Genomic DNA, 20,024 nt, shown 5'->3' on the forward strand with positions numbered 1-20,024 from the left:
GATTTGCTCTCGATCTTCTAAAAGTGATAACAACAAAATAGCCACATTCTTAAAATTAGAATGTCTAATCAAATTATTGTAGGCTACCTGATCAGATCTAATATAAACAGCACAAGTTGCTGTTGTTGGCACACTTTATAAAAAAATAAAAAAATAAATAAAAATTCTTCACAAAAAAGAAGACGGAGAGAGAAAGAGCGAAGGGAGGCTTTTTATGACAGTAGTTTAGTGATAAAAAAAATTTTGCAACCCCCCACGGTTGAGAACCACTGTATTATACCATGAATGGCATGAAGCTGCTGTCAACACAGTTCAGTAATTAGTTTAGCAAACCAGCAAATACATTTAACAAAACATGCACGCATGTTCAAACATAGTTCTGCAAACAAGTGCAAGTACATATGCACTCTATAAAGGCAAAACTGATCATGTATTACATGGGTCCTGCTACCAGTACTAACAGGTAATGCATTGCAAGTAACACAATGTTATGTAATCAGATTAATTTTTCAAGTAACCAGTAAAGCAGTGCATTACATTTTTAATTTACAAGAAAATAAATTAGTTACTTTTTCAAATAAGTAACGCCAGTTACAGCTCTCCTGTCCCCATGTTGAGAGAAATTGAAATATCTTTGCTGCTGACCTTCGATGAGTAAATTCAACTATACTAATAAGCAAAAATTAAACATAACATTTATGTTTCTTTTTTATTGTTGAAGAGTGTTGAACTTTGTTCTCCTGCATCGTATTCTTCATGAAAACCAGAATGGCAGCACAGTCAAAAGGTTTGTTTGAGCTACGCCCCCTCTACTACAAGAATTTACAATTCCTTCGGCCTGAAATGCCTTATTCATTTCACTTTTGGTGTGAAAGGGCTTTTACATTTGCCAAAACATATAACTTTTATATTAAATACAAACCCAGCAACCCAGCAGATGAAAACAAGTAACACAAAATGTAAAATGGATTATAAGGGGGAAGAATTGTTGCATAATTCCAAATAAATAGATTATGATCCACAAATAAATGTAAAAAGATTAACAAAAATTAAACATATTGACAAATAAATAGAATGAGATCCACAAATAAATCTTAGTTTCACAAACATGAATTAAATTCACAAATAAATAAATAAATAAAATAATGAAATAAAATAAAATGAGATTTGCAAATAAAAAACATTCACAAAACACAACTTTGCCTGGCATTCATTTGTGAATCGCGTCCTGTGCATTTGTAGATCGGTCACTCTACATTGTGGATCGCTGCAAGCATTTGTGTATTTGGCCCTGTCCCAAATGGAACACTTCATCTGCATTTGCGGTCTTACGGAGTTACAATGGCTGCCACGTGCGTGTGTCTGGTAAGTCCACGAGACCGTAGGGTGTCCCATTCATCATTTTAGCATTCATAAGGGTGCTCATTATGTGCCCTCGATACGCACTTCTGCCGAGCCCACACTGGGGCGAGCTCTGCTGCAGACTTCTACCCGACAGTAAAAGTGGCATTATGTCACGAAAGTGCAGACTCAGAAGAAGACTGTAAGGGTTTAGGGTGGGATTTGGGGCAGGGCCTTTGAAACATTTCTAGCGTCAAGACCGTCTGATTTACGTAGCAAACATATTTTCCTTGTTATCAAAAAAAATCTACTCTAGAGAGTCTTGGCTGTTGTTATTGATTCTATTTGGAAGTCTACCAGAAGTAAAGTTAGGGCCACAAAAGCGTGCATGCGCATTAACGTTTGTTTATGTTGTTGCCGTTAAAACCGTCTATACCCACTTATAAATCCCTCTGTTGCGCATCATTCAGAAGTATCCTGCATTAGCCAAAATCATGACAGTCCAGCACATGAATAGCTAAAACAATCGCATGTGAATAAATGCAAATATTCCTAAAACACCCAGTAAAGACAGTGATGCGATTACGATCAGAAATTTCGGTAACACTTTCTATGAAGCCCGTATTTATAATACATTATAAAGGTATTCTTAAGGCATTATAATGAATGCATAATACATCATAAATAACTTTATAATATGTTGTATCATCTTATGAATATTCATAAGAACAGTTTTAATGTATTATAATAGTTACTTATTTGTGGTTATAGCTTTTAAAGAGGATGATGATTTATAACACACAATGAACACGATCCATCTGCTTAAGTTATAATGGATTATATTTCTCATAGTTATAATGTATTATAAGTCTCATATCTTGCCACGTTACTTATGTATATATATATATATATATATATATATATATATATATTCTCTCAATATTTTCTCTCAAACAGCCATAAGATCAGATATCAGATCAGATGAATGTGTAATATGACACATTTGCTTGGAACATTTTTTTGTATTTTTTATAATATCAGTTTGATTATTTTGATGGCACCCTTTAGACAGCTGTTGATATGTAACTCTGCAACTACATGTCAACTAGCATGAGAGTATTGGTAGTGTGTCTGCTGAATATACTGTATGCTAACACTTTATTTTGATGATTCCTCAACAGACATACTGAGTATAGGATACTTTGCAAGTATGTGAACATTCTACCTACCCTACCAAAGTTTACTAATACATTTAGTTTTATATAAACATTGCACTCAAGAGATGTAGTAAGGTACTGTGCAGATCTTAAATAAACAATGTCAAGCTATGATATAGCCCATTATAAATGAAGTAGATTTAATATGGTGTTCATTGTGTTATAAATAATCATACTCATTTAAAAGTTATAACCACAAATACGTAAGTACTATAATGTATTATAATTGTTGTTATGATTATTTATGAGATTTTATAACTGTTATGGATGGACTCAGACACGAAGATGGTAAAGAGAAATAGGTGTTTATTAAAACAGGTGAGACACTCAGGTGACTTTAGGATTCTTGCAAGGTGAGTAGGTGACTTCAGAATGGTAATGAAACGGATAATATGATGTGCTTAAGATTCTTCTCTTTTCCTCAGGCGCACGGGAGACGAGACAGGATCGATCCGGGAGACACACACACACTTGAGGACGGAGCTCTATGAAGAGAGGAGGACACAAGGTGGGAGAACACAGCAGGTAAGTCAAACAGGGTAAGTATTTCTTAGATTCTCGGAAGGATATGGTCTTTTCTGATACAGGATACCAAGAAGTTGAGTCCACGTAGCAATGATGAGATCGGACACTGAAGTGTGTGTGTGGTGATCCTTTATAGTGCTGGTGATTGGCATGGTGATCAGGTGCAGGTGAGTGTGATTAATACTCGGGGGATGTGGAACGATGTGATTGGTGGAGTGAAGGGCCTGACTGATCCGTGACAGTACCCCCCTCTCCACGGCCCGCTCCTGAGGGCCGACCCCGGCGTCGCGGTGGTCTGCCCCTGCCTCGGGGTGCTGGGCGATCTGGGTGGGTTGCATGGAATTCCTCGAGTAGAGTTGGGTCCAGAATGTCCTCTCTGGTTACCCACGAGCGTTCCTCAGGGCCATATCCCTCCCAATCCACGAGGTATTCGAGTTTACCACCACGACGCCGGGATTCCAGGATCTCCTTAACTTGGTAAACTGCACCTTCTTCTAGGATGTGTGGGAGAGGGGTCTCTTCCTCCAAGTCAGGCCCTGTGGTGAGAGGTGGAGAGAAGGGTTTAAGCAGTGAAACATGGAACGTAGGGTGAATTCTGTAGTGGTGTGGTAATTTGAGTTTGTATGTGACAGGGTTGATACGTTCCAGTATGGTGAAGGGGCCAACGAATCTGGGACTAAGTTTTTTACAGGGCAGGCGTAGACGGATATCCCTGGTTGACAGCCAAACTTTCTCCCCTGGTTGGTAGTTTGGGGCTTCTGATCTGCGGGCGTCGGCTGTCATTCTTTGTCTACGCACTGCCTGTTGAAGTTGGTGGTGTGCTGCGTCCCAGACTCTCTGGCTCTCCCGGAACCAGTGATCGATGGAAGGGACGTTGGAGGGCTCACCTGACCAGGGAAACAGGGGAGGCTGGAAACCGAGTACGCACTGGAATGGGGTAAGTCCAGTGGATTGCTGTCGCAGGGAATTTTGCGCTTACTCGGCCCAGCCTATGAACTGGTTCCAGGAGTTCTGGCGGCCATGGCAGAAGGTTCTCAGGAATCGTCCTATCTCCTGGATTTTGCGCTCAGTCTGCCCATTGGACTGTGGATGATAACCTGACGATAAACTGACGGTCACACCTAGGAGGGAGAAGAAAGCCTTCCAGACTCGGGAAATGAATTGGGGTCCTCTATCGGATACTATATCTTCAGGGATGCCAAAGTATCGAAAGACGTGATTGAAGAGGAGTTCTGCGGTTTGGAGAGCAGTTGGGAGACCCTTGAGGGGAATGAGTCGGCATGACTTGGAAAAACGGTCTATGATTACTAGTATGCAGGTATTACCATCGGATACAGGTAGGTCGGTAATGAAATCTACTCCTAGGTGTGACCACGGACGTTGAGGTATGGGTAGAGGGTGAAGTTTGCCTGCTGGTAGATGACGGGAACTCTTGGATATGGCACAGTCCGGGCAGCCTCGCACAAACCTTCTGACGTCCCGGGCCATGTTTGGCCACCAGAAGCGGTCTCCTAGCAACGAGAGTTGCTTTGGCCCCTGGGTGGCCAGTACCAAGTGAAGTATGGGTGGAGTGGATTAAGGGAGTCCGTTGGGTCCGAGGAACATACTGTAGATTTGGGGGACAGCCCGGCGGATTGGCGGGAGGCGTGGTGGAGGCGACTGGTGGAGAGGACCACTACCAAACAGCTTGAAAAAGGCAGACTTTGCTAAGGACCGGTTACTTTGATCATCCAGAACTACATATATTCTCTCAGCTTGTTCAGGACAACCAGATGGAAAAACGTCAACCAAACAGATTTTCGAGCACGATTTAGGACTAGGAGCTTTACCAAAAATTTCTGTGCATTTGGAGGTAACTTCGGATGATATGTCCCCTTCGGACTCCCCGCCTTGCTCTTGCTCTGTTACTGGAGTTCCCTCCTCCCATGGAACAGGCCCTGGGTGCATTGCAGAGACATGGCGCTCACTGTTACACTCTCAACATTTAACAGCTGCCTTACACTCTTTCGCTATGTGTTTACTGGAACCACAACACCTGAAGCAGATAGATAGATCTTTGAGGTATGTTTTTCTTTCATCCAGGGGCTTTACTCTAAATCCACGACATTTCGACAATGGATGCGACTTGTTATGAATTGGACATTGCTTACTAGGATCCAGAACCTTCTGTTCAGGGAGTTGCTTGGCTTTGGAATTTAAAACAGTGGCTAGCACCTCAGTGTTCCTCACTGACACAGGTAGTTTGTTGCTGAGCCGTGAAAATTTCTCCTGTTTAAGATGACTATACATAGACAAAGAAAAACTGGGATCATTTCTTATTCTTGCTTGGTCACAAACAAATTGCACAAAGAAGCCAAATGGTGGGAAAGAGACACGATGATCCTCTTTATACTTGGCTCCATGAGTGATCCATCTTTCTTGCAGGTTAAAGGGAAGTTTTTCAATGATGGGATTGACTCCCCTCGCTGTGTCAAGAATTGCCAGCCCAGGTAAATGTCCACCTGTCTTTGCCGATTCCAATTCCAAAAGCATATCTCCTAGCTCCCTGAGTCTCTGTCCATCTTTGTTAGAAATCCTTGGAAACTCTTCCAGTTTTCTCAACAGTGCATTCTCAATTACTTCTGGGCTCCCGTAACACTCTCCCAAACGCTGCCAAAGCATATGAACACCTGCTATTGGATAGTGTGCATGAACAGATCTAATGCGTTTGGCTTGCCTGGATGACTCTGGGCCGAGCCATTTAGTGAGAAGATCAAGCTCTTCTCTGGCTGTTAATCCAAGGTCCTTTGTCACATCTTGAAAAGAGGATTTCCATGCCCAGTAGTTCTCAGGACAATCATCGAACTTCATGAGACCAGAACTTACCATCTCTTTTCTCACCATGTAGTTAGCTAAATCAGACGTGTATGGCAAACTAACCATGGGAGCTCTAAAGTTGGGAGTAGGAGATTCTTGGAAAGCAGAGCGACATCCATGAACTTCATCTTTCTGGTTATCCTTTGTCTCCTGTTTAATTTTTAACTCCTCCATCCCATATGATGGATATTCACGACGAGAAGTTCCCGTAGCTTCATGCTGAAGGGGTTCAGCACTTCTAAAGGACAACTGTGAAATCGGAATATCAACAAACTGCTGCTGATGTTGTTCAATTGCATGCTTCTGAACATACTCCTTGGTACGCTGGGTTCGCACTGAGTGTGTCTCACTAACCAATTCGTCTATATTTCCCTCCTCAATGTCGGCTGCTGCCTCATAAATTGCTGCTTCAGCAGATGCTGCAGTTGCTTCTTTTTGAGATTGTAGCACAAATAGATCTGCTTCCACCTCTGCTTTTTTCTTCATCATAGCTGCCTCTTTCTCCGCATAAGATGCTTTAGCTCTCGCTGCTTCTGCTTTAGCTCTCGCCCGAGTCGCTGCCACACTGGCCGATGACCTACTTGATCTTCGAGATGACTTTGAGCTAGGAACTTGTGATCTAATTTCAAAGGCTTGGGACGCATCCTTCCCTTCACTGTTTGACTCCATACTTCACTAGCTTCTGATGAGCTGTACGATGCAATGTAACAATGGCAGTGTGATTCTGTTGTCTTCACCCGTTGTGTCAATGTCCTTTTACTATTCTGTTCTCACCAATGCGTTACTTAAGCAAAGGGTTAACAGATAGCGAACAAAGAAAACTCCAGAAAGCAGTCTTGTGACCTTGGTGACTTTACTGGTTATTTTAGCTGTAAAACTATAAACAAAGAAGAAAATTGTGTGTAAGCATTATATTTATATCTATGATACAGTTAAACAATACAATGTACCTAGTTTCTTCACAACATTATTTTAGCTTTGTATATACTATAAATACATGCATTTTGTGTCAAACAAAGAGAAACCTAACGTTCCCTAGAACCGTTAGCATGTAGCATTAATTATTAAAGCAATTCGTTCTCCCACAATAAATGCAGTATCAATCAATTATTTCAACAATTAAACAACTCCTTATGGACATTAGTATGTTTTAATACAAATATGGCACTTACGGACATATATATCCAAGGCTCAAACGAAGAAATCAACCACTCAAAGTACATTGCGTGCCTATTGTTTTAAACAATCTTCACCGACAGAAATCGAAAGTGAAACTAAGCATATCACGAGTAGTACCTTAAATGTCCAGTAGGTGGCGGGTCAAACCCACAAAGGATATATGCAACAGCACACATGGGGAGCAAAAACACAACAAAACAGTCCAGGGGCGTGACAGGTTTATAGTTTGTATAAAATACTGATTTCATCAGTGATCAAAATAGAGTAAATTACACATTATTTTGTTTAGTTGTCTATTATTTGTGTGTGTGTATATTTAGAGAGAGAGAAAATAAAATTGTGATTTTCAATTTATCCAGAATTGTGGAGTTCTAGTTGGGCATTTACCCACATGTAATGGGGGTCTTTTTTCTTTTTTTGTTTATTTGCTTTTCCACAACATATATCAAAATGATTACTTTTCTGGGAAGATAAAACAAAAACCTTTTTCAGAAGTGATATAGTTTTTGCATTTTATTTGCTTTGCTGCAACATATTTCAAAACCACATAACTGTGACTATTAAATTTTACAACAACTCTTTTGTAACATATTAAAATTCTACCTTTTCAGGTATATGGTTTAACCAGAAAATGATTTTTAGATTTTTTTTTTATTTCACAACTCAGAAATGTGCTAACTGAATAAAAAATAAATAACTACCTCACACCGGAGGTCAACATGTTAAACATGCACGTAGATTTGTTAAAATATGCTTTGAAATGAGCAGCAGAATATATATAACACTAAAAGTAATATTAACACATTATGTGCTGTCCTAGGAGCACGTGCACATGAATGTGTGACATCACTGGTGAACAGCCAACCACGAGCCTTGGTTAAAGGTTAAAGGTTTTGCTAAAGGTTAAGAGATTGAAGAATATGATTAATTTAAATGCATTTACAATGAAAAAAGTACTTGTTCATGAAAGAGGACAAATAAAAGAAATGATCTTGCTTTATCAGTGCAGTCACAAGTGAAACTTGTTAAGTTAGTTAATATAGTTGGACTTGAACATGTAAGGTCACATAGTGATTTTTAAAGCGTTATCTATTGATTCTACAGCTTATTTATATTACATACGAACTGTATATATTAACGTTCATTTAAAATAAATGATTTATAATAACTGTTAAAATAAATTGCTTGTGTGTAATGGATTAATAAAAATATAAATCATATAATTATATAAATCATATAAAATAACTCAATTTTTGGTTTTGGCCAGACAATTTTTTTTAGTACTATAGTGACCTTTAATTCGGAGCAAGAGAAACTGGGGGAGTGACTTTTTTGTCAGACATGTGTCACTTTGCTCACATCTGATTGGTCCAATTTCAGTTTGAGATCTCTAACTCAGAACAGGTTAGCTGTGGAGTGTAAGTTACTATGGCAATGAACGCAGCTAAAAGCCAAGCCACTTTCATGGTACCTAAAACCCAGGATTGGTGCAAACTAAACTGAAATTTACTTGGCTAATCCAGCTAATCCGGCTTCATGCCCCAGGTGGAGTAGAGAAGCAAAACTACTGATCAGGATTTCAAGTGCATGTCAGTTTCATCTAGTTAAGCAGTTAAGTTAAGCAGTCAAGTTAAGCAGTAGCAGCCCATTTCTCATCACTCAAACAACAACACAACCCTTGCGAAAATTAACGATGGTTTTGCTACAAATCCAAAGACAATGGTTGTTAAACGATGGTAAACACAAATTAACCATGGTTTTGCTACACTAACCATAGTTTAACCATGGAATAACTAAATACACATGGTAATCTATTTGCCAAAAAAAACATGGTTACTGTACTTTTACTATAATACAATCATGGTTAATTTTTGTAAGTGAAAAATATGACTCATGTTCAGTGTTAGGATTTTTCTATAAAGATACTGTAATTATGTAGTTATTATTGTAGTAATTTAGGCAATTTAGAAAGAATAGTTTTGTTAAATCTTGAGTATTAAAGTCATGTGAGAGACGGAGAGATATCAGGCCAAAATAAAGAGACTGAAAAGGAAAATGAAAGTGAAGGTGCAGTTCAGGAGATAACTTTTAATTATTTTGCATGTCCCCAGCCTAAGGATTTAAAACTTTTTCATGTGATGGCCATACAAAAAATAGGGTCGTCCGTGTTTCAGAATTTGTTGTGGGTGTATGGGATGACCTGAATGAGGGTGAGATTTCCTGGCCTGAAATTTTATCCCAGTCCGCCCCTGCCTATAAATTAAGTAAATAACTCAATCCTGTCACAAGTTTATAACCCTGTAACAATACGAGCAATCGCCGAATGCGCGCTTGCTTTTTCGCTTTCACTTTCGCTTTCAAATTCTCTCAAGGTCAGCAGGGAGGGGGTGGGCACAGTAACTCGTTTGAGGAGGCATGTACAACCCGTGATTCAGACTAAATATGGGGCGGAGCGACAAGTGCATCCCTGTCCCAGGCGCAGCACCGTACCGTTCTGCCAGCTGCAGGTCCTTATTCGCATTCAGAAAGGATGACTTCGTTGGATCGAGATCATTCGGATCGGAGTAGCATGAGTGTCTCCAGAAATACAGATGCTGAGACCAGGGTCCTGATAATAAACACCGGCGGAACCATAGGAATGACTTATCATAATAACGGTAAACAATAACGTCAGAGCTCACACACTTGCATGAGGGATACGACTACACTCTTAAAAAGATGTGTTAAAACTGACTCAAAATGTGTTAAATTCTTACACATCAATGGGTGAGTTCAGGGACAACGTTTGTTGTGTTAATTTTAACACATTCACTGTGTTAATGATTTTAACACAGTGAATGTGTCAGAAAGGTTAACATAGAAGTGTAAACGTGTAATATTAACATATTATGTGCTTCACTCTTAGAAGAAAGGGTTCAAAAATGAACCTTTTGAGGTTCCTGGAGATTGCAACTGTGGGGGAACCTTAAAGGTCCCATGACATGCTGCTTTTTGGATGCTTTTATATAGGCCTAAGTGGTCCCTAATACTGTATATGAAGTCTGTTTCCCGAAATTCAGCCTTGGTGCAGAATTTCAGCCACTACGAGCCAGTCCCACAATTAGCTTTCCTTAGGACGTGCCATTCCTGTGTCTGTAGCTTTAAATGCTAATGAGGAGGAGAGAGGCGGGGCAAGGTGGAGGGTGGCCTTAACCAGCTTGCGTTACCATGCGCTAAAGTTGACAGTGGATTTATCGCAATGGCTCATAGACACACAGTCGTTCAAGCTTTTCAGTTTCACCCAGAATCTGATCCGGATGGAGAAGCACCGGCATAAAGGGAAGATTCCGGATTGGGCCATCTGAGCTTTGATTTTCTCAAAGGCAAAGCAGGATACCCAGGGCTCGGTTTACACCTATCGCCATTTCTAGCCACTGCGGGACTATAGGCAGGCTAGGGGATTTCATAAAGTGAAATTTTCATGCCATGGGACCTTTAAAGGTTCATTTTTTAACCTTTTTGAAAAGGTTCTAATTGGAACCTTCACTTAATCATCATGGGTTCCTTTTTTAACCTTTTTCTAGATAGCAATAAAATAATTATTATTATTATTATACATTACTAATCCAATTTCACTATATAGGCAGAACACCGCGATTGTCCATACACTGTTTAATATATAAATATGTATTGCAAACACATAAATAAATAAATAAACAACAATCAAACATAAATATGTTACAAACAAACCAACAAACACATAAATAAATAAACAACAATCAAACATAAATATATATTACAAACAAACCAACAAACGCATTAATAAATAAACAACAATCAACATCATGCATTTATATACATATACATTAATTTAATAAAAAAAACTGGCCATTGTGGCTGGCATATTGGTTTTGGCATTATGATACATTAAACAGCTTTCAATGAATGTCAGGGTGTCTCTCAACTTTGAAGCATATTCAGTGTTGAAGAGTCTACTTCTCAGACCTCCTCCTCCTCTTCCATCATTATGTCTAAAAGAGACTCTGCATCCAAGGCACGTCCCTTTATAAACAGCACAGGGTTGGGTGTATGTGGTTTCTAAACAAGGAGAAAATAATGTTATACTATAACAATATTTAGTAGTTAAAGTGATTTTTTTTTTTTTTTTTATTAAGATTAAAAAATAAGTCAGTAATAAATCTTTGACTATTTTTGAACCTGTCAATGTAAAAGAGGCTTTGAAAAGAAAGATGAGGCAGTGTAAACTGTATTATCAACATAATTAAGATAATAGAGAGGGTGGCAAGTAGTCATGAAAAACTACATTATCAGTTTTTTGGTTGCAAGAATCCCTTACTAAATCCCTTAGTTGACATCAGTGAGAAAACAATTAATTCTAAATATAACAAATTGTAATCAAAAGTATATGACCCATTAAAGGGATATTTTGTTGTCATTTACTCTCCCTGATGTTGTTCCAAACAACCCTTTTTCTTCTGCAGAAGACAAAATAAGATATTTTTAAGAATGTTAAAGAATGTCCATATGATGAAAATCACTGGGGTCCAGAACAACGTCAATCACTTTTCTTTCACAAAACAAAAGAAAGTCATACAAGTTTGAAACAACATGAAGGTGAGTAAATTATGACAGAATTTTTGTTTGAATATTCCCTTTATTCATTCTTTCTGATGTTACTGTGGAACATGCATGGACACAAACAGTTCCACAGAATAACCCCATAAACAAATGTTTAGAAGAAAACATAACCAGGAGAAGGGGTTGAAAAAGAAAAAAAATATAGATTTAAATATTATGGATACACTGTTCCAAATGCACTCACCTCATTGATGACATGAAGAGATCACTGACTCTCCTTTAGTAGAAGTGGAAACAGCAGGACAGCAGCAGCCATTGAGACCTTAAATATAACATTTGTTCAACTGAATATGGCATACTATGTTTCTGATAATTGTGATTCTTAGCATTACTGTTCATGTAAATCAGTGATTTATTACCTTTGTGTGCCAAACCAATGCAGATTTGTTTTTCTTCATCCAACTCAGTAACGATATCTACCCCAACTGCTCTTCTTTGGCACTCAGTGATCACTGTCTGTGCCACCAGACTCTGTCTGTGACACTTACCCCTACTGGCCTTGGCCTCTTTTGATACAAATCTTGGCCAGATAGATCATCCATCTACTAAATACTGTAAATAAATAATAGAAAAATAAACATATACATGAAACATTCTCACTTGATAATAGAAATGTAAGTATTGAAGTGTCACTTTATTTTAGCAAACCTACTTCTACAATGGCTGCCATATTTTTGATGGACTCCTGGTAAAATGATCTGTTTTCTTACTTTGCCAAACCTGCAGCAAATTTAATTTATTTCTTCAACATTAATCACAGGTGATCTTTCTTTTTTAAAATTAGTTTTTAAGCACATCCTCTGCCAGTCTTTACTCTTAAGAACTGGTATTTGGTAACAAGGGCTGAAGACATCTTGTTGTGTTCGCCTGTTGTATACCTGAAAATAGAGAAAAACATTTTTACCCCACAGGACTGCCATCCTCCAGCGTCGCTGGGGCTGGAGTATCCCTCACCTCCGCCTCCAGCCTCCTCGGCCCGGACTCCGCCTCGGTCTATTGACCCAGTGGCTCCACCTCCGCTCCTAGCTCCCTCGCCTCCACCGTCACCCGTCGATCCTCCAGCTCCACCGGGCTCTCTCGTCCCTCTGGCCTCGCCTTGGTCGGCCGTCGACCCGCCATCGCCTCAGGACTCCGCTCCTCCGGCTGCACCTCGTCGCTCCGTCCCACCGGCTCAGTTGGGCTCCTTCCTCCCGCCTCCACCTCATGCTCCTCCACCACCTGCTCTGCCGCCGTTGGTCGGCCCCCTGGAGTCGGCGGCCATTTCTCCTCCATGGCTCCTCCCTCCATCGGCTCCACCGTGGGCCATCATGGCTGTAGCCTGGGTCCTGCCAGGCTCCTCCTGCTCCAGGTCCCTCCTGTCTCCTCCCTGGCTCCTCCCTCCTTCGTCGCCTCCCTGGTCTCTGTCTGCCGGCCCCCTCCCGGTTGTCCGTCCTCCTCCAGAGCCTCCGCCATTGTTCCCACCCGTTTCCCTCCCCCTCTGTTGTTCCATGGTGCGAGGACGCACCTTCCGGGAGGGGAGAGTAATGTCACGCCCCTGGACTGTTTTGTTGTGTTTTTGCTCCCCATGTATTCCCTGTGACCCAGTTTTTTCCCCTGTCTGATTGTTCATTTGTTTCCAGGTGCGTCTCCTTAGTTCCTTGATTGTCCTGTCTTTAAAAGCCCCAGTCCTTTCAGTTAGTGTTTGTCGGTCTTTGAGTGTCTACCCGGCCTGTAATCTGTGTTCCCATTTTGAATATTAAATCCCGTGTTGTGATATTCTTCGTCTCCTCGTTCCTGGTTCCCTCACTCCCCGTGAGCTGTGACACAGCCGCAGTGTCAGACCGGCATGCCCGCAGACAACATAGACATCATTTGAGAGAATCTGAGGGAGGAGGCCAAAATGAACAAAACAACATGAACGAAGATGAGAGAGAGGGATATGGGGATCAAGCAGAGGCAGGGGCTGCAGAAGAAGAAGAGGAGCATGGGGAACAAGCAGAGGCAGAAGCTGCGGAAGAGGAAGAATATAGAGAACCGACAGAAACAGACAAACCAGCTGCTAAGAGACTGAGAGCAGAATGCCAGTTCTGTGAGCAAAGCAGTGCAGCACTAACCCATCTTTTGCAGGAAAATAGGGAGCTTCGGTCTGAGTTAAACAAGATGAAGATGGATGAAGAGTTTTTCAAAGATAATACAGAGAAGGTACGATATTATACAGGACTTCCATGTTTTGCAATTTTGTTGTCATTGTTTACTACTTTTAAGCCCTTCCTGACAGCTGCAAAGAAGCTGTCACAATTTCAAATGGTTTTACTGACACTCATTCATCTAAGGCTTGATCTTCCAATCCAGCATCTTTCACACATTTTTAATGTGTCACGTAGAACTCTTTCTGCTACCTTTGCCGACACCATAGATGTGCTGTATGCACGCTTTAGTCCATTGTTGTACTGGCCTGAGAGACACTGTTTACAAGCCACAATGCCACATCAATTTTTGGAAGCTTTTGTAAAGCGTGTTGCGATTATTGTTGACTGTTTTGAAATACGTACAGAGAGGCCGTCCAATTTAATGGCGCGCGCACAATCCTTTTCCCACTACAAAGGTACACACACTATGAAATACTTGATAGAAATTACACCCCAAGGCCAAATTTCATTTATTTTATCAGGGGCATCTGACAAGCACATAACTGAGAATTGTGGGCTTCTTAACAAACTGTTGCCTGGCGATTTAGTTTTAGCAGACTGAGGCTTTGATATTAAAGACAGTGTGGGAATGATGTGCGCGGAAGTTAAAATTCCTGCGTTCACTAAAAGCAGATGTCAACTTGATGCTAAGGATGTGGAAGACACACGTGCTATAGCACACCTTAGGATGTAGAAAGGGTAATAGGTAGCTTGCGCAATAAGTACACACTAATACATAACACAATACCAATTAGTTTGTTGCTTATCTGTAAGGATGAAGAATTTACCCTTCTTGATAAGATAGTTAATGTTTGCTGTATTCTAGTTAACAAGTGTTGTTGTAAGGCCAGATGAAACAGAAAAGTGTGCATGTTGAATGGAAAAAAACCTGTTTGGTGTGCGCGAGTGTGTGTGGTTGAACATGTTTGTATTTGGTGTGTGTGTGTGTGTTTCCTTCCTTAGAATGAACATGTTATGCTATTTGTACATTAAATGCTTCAGATGAAAATGGATGACACTTTGATCATTAAAAACCTTTTTTTTTGTAATAAAAAATCTCCTGCAAAGTGCAATGTTTAGTTTCTTGTGCTTCTTGCGTTGAACTATTCTGAAACACTGAATTTCAAGTAACAAATTTCAAGTAACAGGCTAATACTCTCTCTCTATATATAAATATATAATTCTTAATATATTATATATAAACATATAATATATGAACACATTTCAAGTAACAGGCTAATACTCCGTCAAGTAAAACACTTAAAAAAAAAAAAAAAATCTCCTGCAATGTTTAGTTTCTTGTGTTGAACTACTTTGGAACACTGAATTTCAAGTAACATATTTCGGTAACACTTTAGAATAATGGTCCGTTGTTAACAAGTAACTATGCAGGAAGTAATAGGTAGTACTACATTAACACTCAACTTAATACTATTAACTAATAGAGAAGTAAGATTAACTAAGCAGTAAGTAGTAGCAAATTTAGGAGAAAGGTAGTTATTAGATATTTATTAGATATGTGATCATTATTAAATAAAAATCTCCTCATTGAGAACTACTTGCAAACTATGACCAATTAATACAGAATAACCAATTAATTACTAATCACAACAGTAACGTCTTAAAAGTGAGCAATTGGGTTCTTTGTGGAAACTAATTTATAAATATGATTTCCCCCAAATAAGTCGGCTACAGTTTGAAATTGTGACTTCTACTCTTACCAAAGGATGGATGTTCTCCGTTTATTTCAATCAAAAACAGAATAATAATAAAAACGATAATTCACTTTAAAATGTTAATAATTAGGAAGTGATGCTGACAAGCTCATGATTGAATTAGTTCAAAATTATGAACTCTGTTTTATGTCATTTCAATATGTATCCCACTCCACATGATCTACTGGTAGAATATCACTAGTACTTCACACAAATGTATGACTTTATCATGTGTCAGATATAAAACATTACATAACTTATTAATTTATGTGAGTAATTACTGAGGGTTAAGGTGTTTTCACTTTAAAATAATGGTCCCGATCACTAGTAGTTCCTTAGTAGTACCTTAGCTTTAAAGTGAAAAATACATTAACCCCTCTCAAACATTACCTTGTCAGCCTGCAGGAACTACTAGTGATCTGGACCATTATTTTAAAGTGAAAAACACCTTAACCACTCAGTAATTACTAAGTAATTTAATAAGTTATTTAACACTTTATTTTGATGGTCCCTTTTGAACATTCTGTTGACACTAAGTAATGTTGCAACTACATGTCAACAAACTCTCATAAGAGTATTAGTAGACTGTCTGCTTCATATCTACTAACTCCTTATTGTGTTGGTCTACCAACAGATATTCTACTGACTTTAAATAACTTTGCAAGAACGTGTCAACTTAATCTAACCCTCACCCTACCAGTCAACTAATACACTACTAACACTCTAACACGAGTCAGTAGAAATGTAGGTGCAACATTACTTATAGTCAACAGAATGTGTTAAAGGGACCATCAAAATAAAGGATGTAAATTGCTTTTGTCAAGAGAACATCATTATTTATATTCAAGAGAAGTCCTCCCCAGCCTACTGTCACTAAAGGTAGGTCTTTTGGAGTCGGAGGCATACTGAACTGACACAAACTAGAGCTCGTAATTGTTAACTAATTCAATCACTTCCTAATTATTAACATTTTTAAATGAATTATTTTTATTATTATTCTGTTTTTGATTTAAATAAACGGAGAACATCCATCCTTTGGTAAGAGTAGAAGTCATAATTTCAAACTGTAACTGACTTATTTGGGGGAAATCATATTCATAAATTAGTTTCCACAAAGAACCCAATTGTTCACTTTTAAGACGTTACTGTTGTGATTAGTAATTAATTGGTTGTTCTTTATTAATTGGTCATAGTTCACAAGTAGTTCTCAATGAGGAGATTTTTATTTAATAATTATCACATATCTAATAAGGAACTACCTTTCTCCTAAATTTGCTACTACTTACTGCTTAGTTAATCTTGCTTCTCTATTAGTTAATAGTATTAAGTTGAGTGTTAATGTAGTACTACCTATTACTTCCTGCATAGTTACTTGTTAACAACGGACCATTATTCTAAAGTGTTACCCATATTTCAAGTAACAGGCGAATACACTTTGAGTCAAGTAAAACAAAAAACTCTTAACTGAGTAGGCCTAAGTGCAATTCTTTCTCTTTTTTTCCTTTTTTTTATACTTATTTTTTTATTGTTTTTTCGGTTGAGAACAAAAGAACAGTATACATAACAAAACCAATGAAAATTAAATAATTCAACAAATAAGAAAATAAATTAATTCATGTTTAACCAAAGGTTGCCACACATTACATGAAAACTTTCAGAAATAACAAAAGATCATCATGTTACAAATGACCCTTTAGACATTTCACCAATACATTATATCAGTAAACAATTATATACATTTACAATTGCAGACATTTAAACCACCAAGGAGCTTGTTAGCCACTTTCTCCATTTGTTCTCAAAGATTTGCGTTTGCAGCCGAAGTGTATATGTGAGACTTTCCATTTCTTTAACCTCTGTTACTATTTGAAACCAGTCTTCTCTTGTAGGTGAGTCTTCCTTGTACCATTTCCGGGTTATCGCCTTTTTACTTGTTGCCATTAAAATTTTAAATAAATATTTATCATCTTTCCCAACCTCATCTGGAATATCTCCCAAGTAGAGAACATAAAATGATTTTGGTATATGTAGATTGAAAATACTATTGATAGTAGACCGTACGGCCTCCCAAAAACTAGTCACTTTTGAACAATGCCAAAAAATATGTGTATGATGGGCATTTTCTACACCACATTTCCTCCAGCATGGGTTGGAGGTTCTCATTTGTAATTCCTTAATTCTTGGTGTGATAAAAAAACGAGTCAAATTTTTCCAACAAAACTCGCGCCACATTCTTGAGCTTGTTGAAGTATGTGGAATAGAACATATTTTATTCCATTGATCAGGTAACAGGGAAATGCCAACCTCTTTTTCCCATTTTAATCTTATATATTCTATTGAATGATTTCTCGAATTACTTATCCCTTTATATAATTTGGATACAGTCTTACTCGTGCTTTTCTTATATCTTAGATCTTATTTTAGAATATTAACAGTTATAAATTTGACCATTATTCTTAGTTAAGCCTAAATTGTTGTAATATGCGTATGACTCGCGAATGTAATGCTTAACCGAAATAAACCAGGCTTGATGACGTATGAAGCCTACAAATGCGACCTCCGGAGGATGCAGCCTTCCGTTTGAGAAACGGCCATGGATGCCCAGATCTCAGTGTGCAATGGTCTGATTGACTTGAAATTACAGGAGTAGTATGTTTAAGACTGCAAGGGAAGCTCGGCTTCCCCTATAATGTCAAAAAATTAATGGTCAAATATGTACTATTGTGTTAACATTTTATTGACTAAAATGCGTTAGAACACGTTCATCTCGAAGACGAGTTCGTTCAGATTCAGCTACATATAGCAGGTCGGCTGACTCGTTTCCTTCTCATACATTCCCGTAGCGTCAGTGTATTTCCCCGTTGAAGCCACGCCTCTGTTGACTTCAATTGGGCTGCTTTGAACAGTTTTTTTCAGTGCTTCGAAACTAGACGGTCATTGGATAAATGCTGCGATTATGTCCCGCCCCGGACGCTCAGCGTCTCTGGGGGTGAATGGAGGAGAGGGCTGGCCTGGACTCCGGGCTTCTGCGTGATGATTGGAGGGTCTGCCGAAAGACTGCATCTCCTTTTGATTGACAGCGATTTTGTTCTATAATAAAAAGTCTCTGATGCTGAAGCTATTCGAGCTCAGTCAAAGCTCTAGCGGCTTTGCACTTGGTTCTTATCAATCATTATATATTTTTTTTATTCATTTATAATGGTATGTTTTAATATACATGCTGCTAACTCGGAAATTTCGAGATATGCGAGCAAAAAAATGCTCCTGACAGTTAGGCAATAGGACACGAGCAAGAGTGATGTTTTTGTTTCGTTTGTGCTCGAATCCAAGTCCGCGTTGATTTGGGCGAATCACTGATTCACTGAGCCATTCATAAAAACAGTCATTTGATTCACTCCTGAAGGATTCAGCCGTTTTGAAAGAATCATTTGAATGACTCAGTGATTCAATCACGAACTTCTGCCACCTGCTGGCCGTTTTTACATTATTAGGCATATTACATTATTTTCCTACATATTTCTATATTCAGAATTTAGTATTTAAAACATTAATCTCATAACATTATTTATGCAATTATAAATACAGTCTAAATGAATAAATGCCACATCTAAATGTCACTTCATGCAGCTTCTGTGCAGTGCTAAGATGAGTTTTGTTTAGATCATTTCATGGATAACAATAGCCAGCCATTCATTCACATTAATTAAGTATTCAGAGAATAATATTGTCTGGTTTCACTTACAAATATTTATTTATTAATTTTTGATTCATTTTGTAGAATTGAATTATAAATTAAGCTGGTATAGTATCGTACGACATTTTTATGGTATCGTGACAACCCTATTATACACCACATTCCTTGTTTCAGTTTAACCTAATTCCCACATATCCTCCGTCGAGTTTAATATCTTTTTTTTTAGATTGTTTGTTAATTCATTCATTCATACAGTAGGCTAGGCTAGCGTCACTGGAAAAGACGCCTAGTTGGTATGACAGGGTCACAGAGCATTTTCTTGAAAAGGAACAAAAGGGCAGAATTTACGTATAAATTAATGGACAATTTTTATGATGTAGGCCGAAAATGAGCTTCCCCTCTTTGAAAGACCAGCAGCCGCCACTGCAAGTAGGATAATACATTATTATTATTTTCTTTTTATAATCTGAGCTTAAAAATGGTACTGTGCTTAATAGGTACGTTTACCCTAAATTAGAGTCCTGAGAGATATAAACACATAAAGCTTTATTCATGCATAGTTATAGCAGCCGCGGAAAGACCGTGAAAGTCACAGCTGTCAGGAACAGTGGCACCTGCCACAGAAATGCATTTAAGAGTACCTGTCATACCACTGAGTAAAAGAAATTAAACTGCAAAAAGAGGTGTTTAA

General features: G+C 38.6%; 1 protein-coding gene across 1 annotated transcript; it reads right to left on the reverse strand.

Moving 5' to 3' along the window:
• Positions 1-4,012: 4,012 nt before the first annotated feature.
• LOC131523378 (uncharacterized) lies at positions 4,013-7,301 on the reverse strand. The gene is made up of 2 exons (XM_058749722.1): positions 7,112-7,301; positions 4,013-6,816 (listed from the first exon to the last, which is right to left on the reverse strand). The coding sequence occupies exon 2, from the start codon at positions 6,606-6,608 to the stop codon at positions 5,061-5,063; it is 1,548 nt and encodes a 515-aa protein (XP_058605705.1). The 5' UTR covers positions 6,609-6,816; positions 7,112-7,301; the 3' UTR covers positions 4,013-5,060.
• Between the last annotated feature and the right edge of the window lie 12,723 nt (positions 7,302-20,024).

This window comes from Onychostoma macrolepis, chromosome 17 (assembly GCF_012432095.1).
Source record: "Onychostoma macrolepis isolate SWU-2019 chromosome 17, ASM1243209v1, whole genome shotgun sequence".
In the NCBI taxonomy this organism is placed as follows: domain Eukaryota; kingdom Metazoa; phylum Chordata; class Actinopteri; order Cypriniformes; family Cyprinidae; genus Onychostoma; species Onychostoma macrolepis.

What these genes read in the sequence shown, in the direction of transcription:
- LOC131523378 (XM_058749722.1), bottom strand. Translation starts at nt 6,608, where the DNA reads ATGGAGTCAAACAGTGAAGGGAAGGATGCGTCCCAAGCCTTTGAAATT.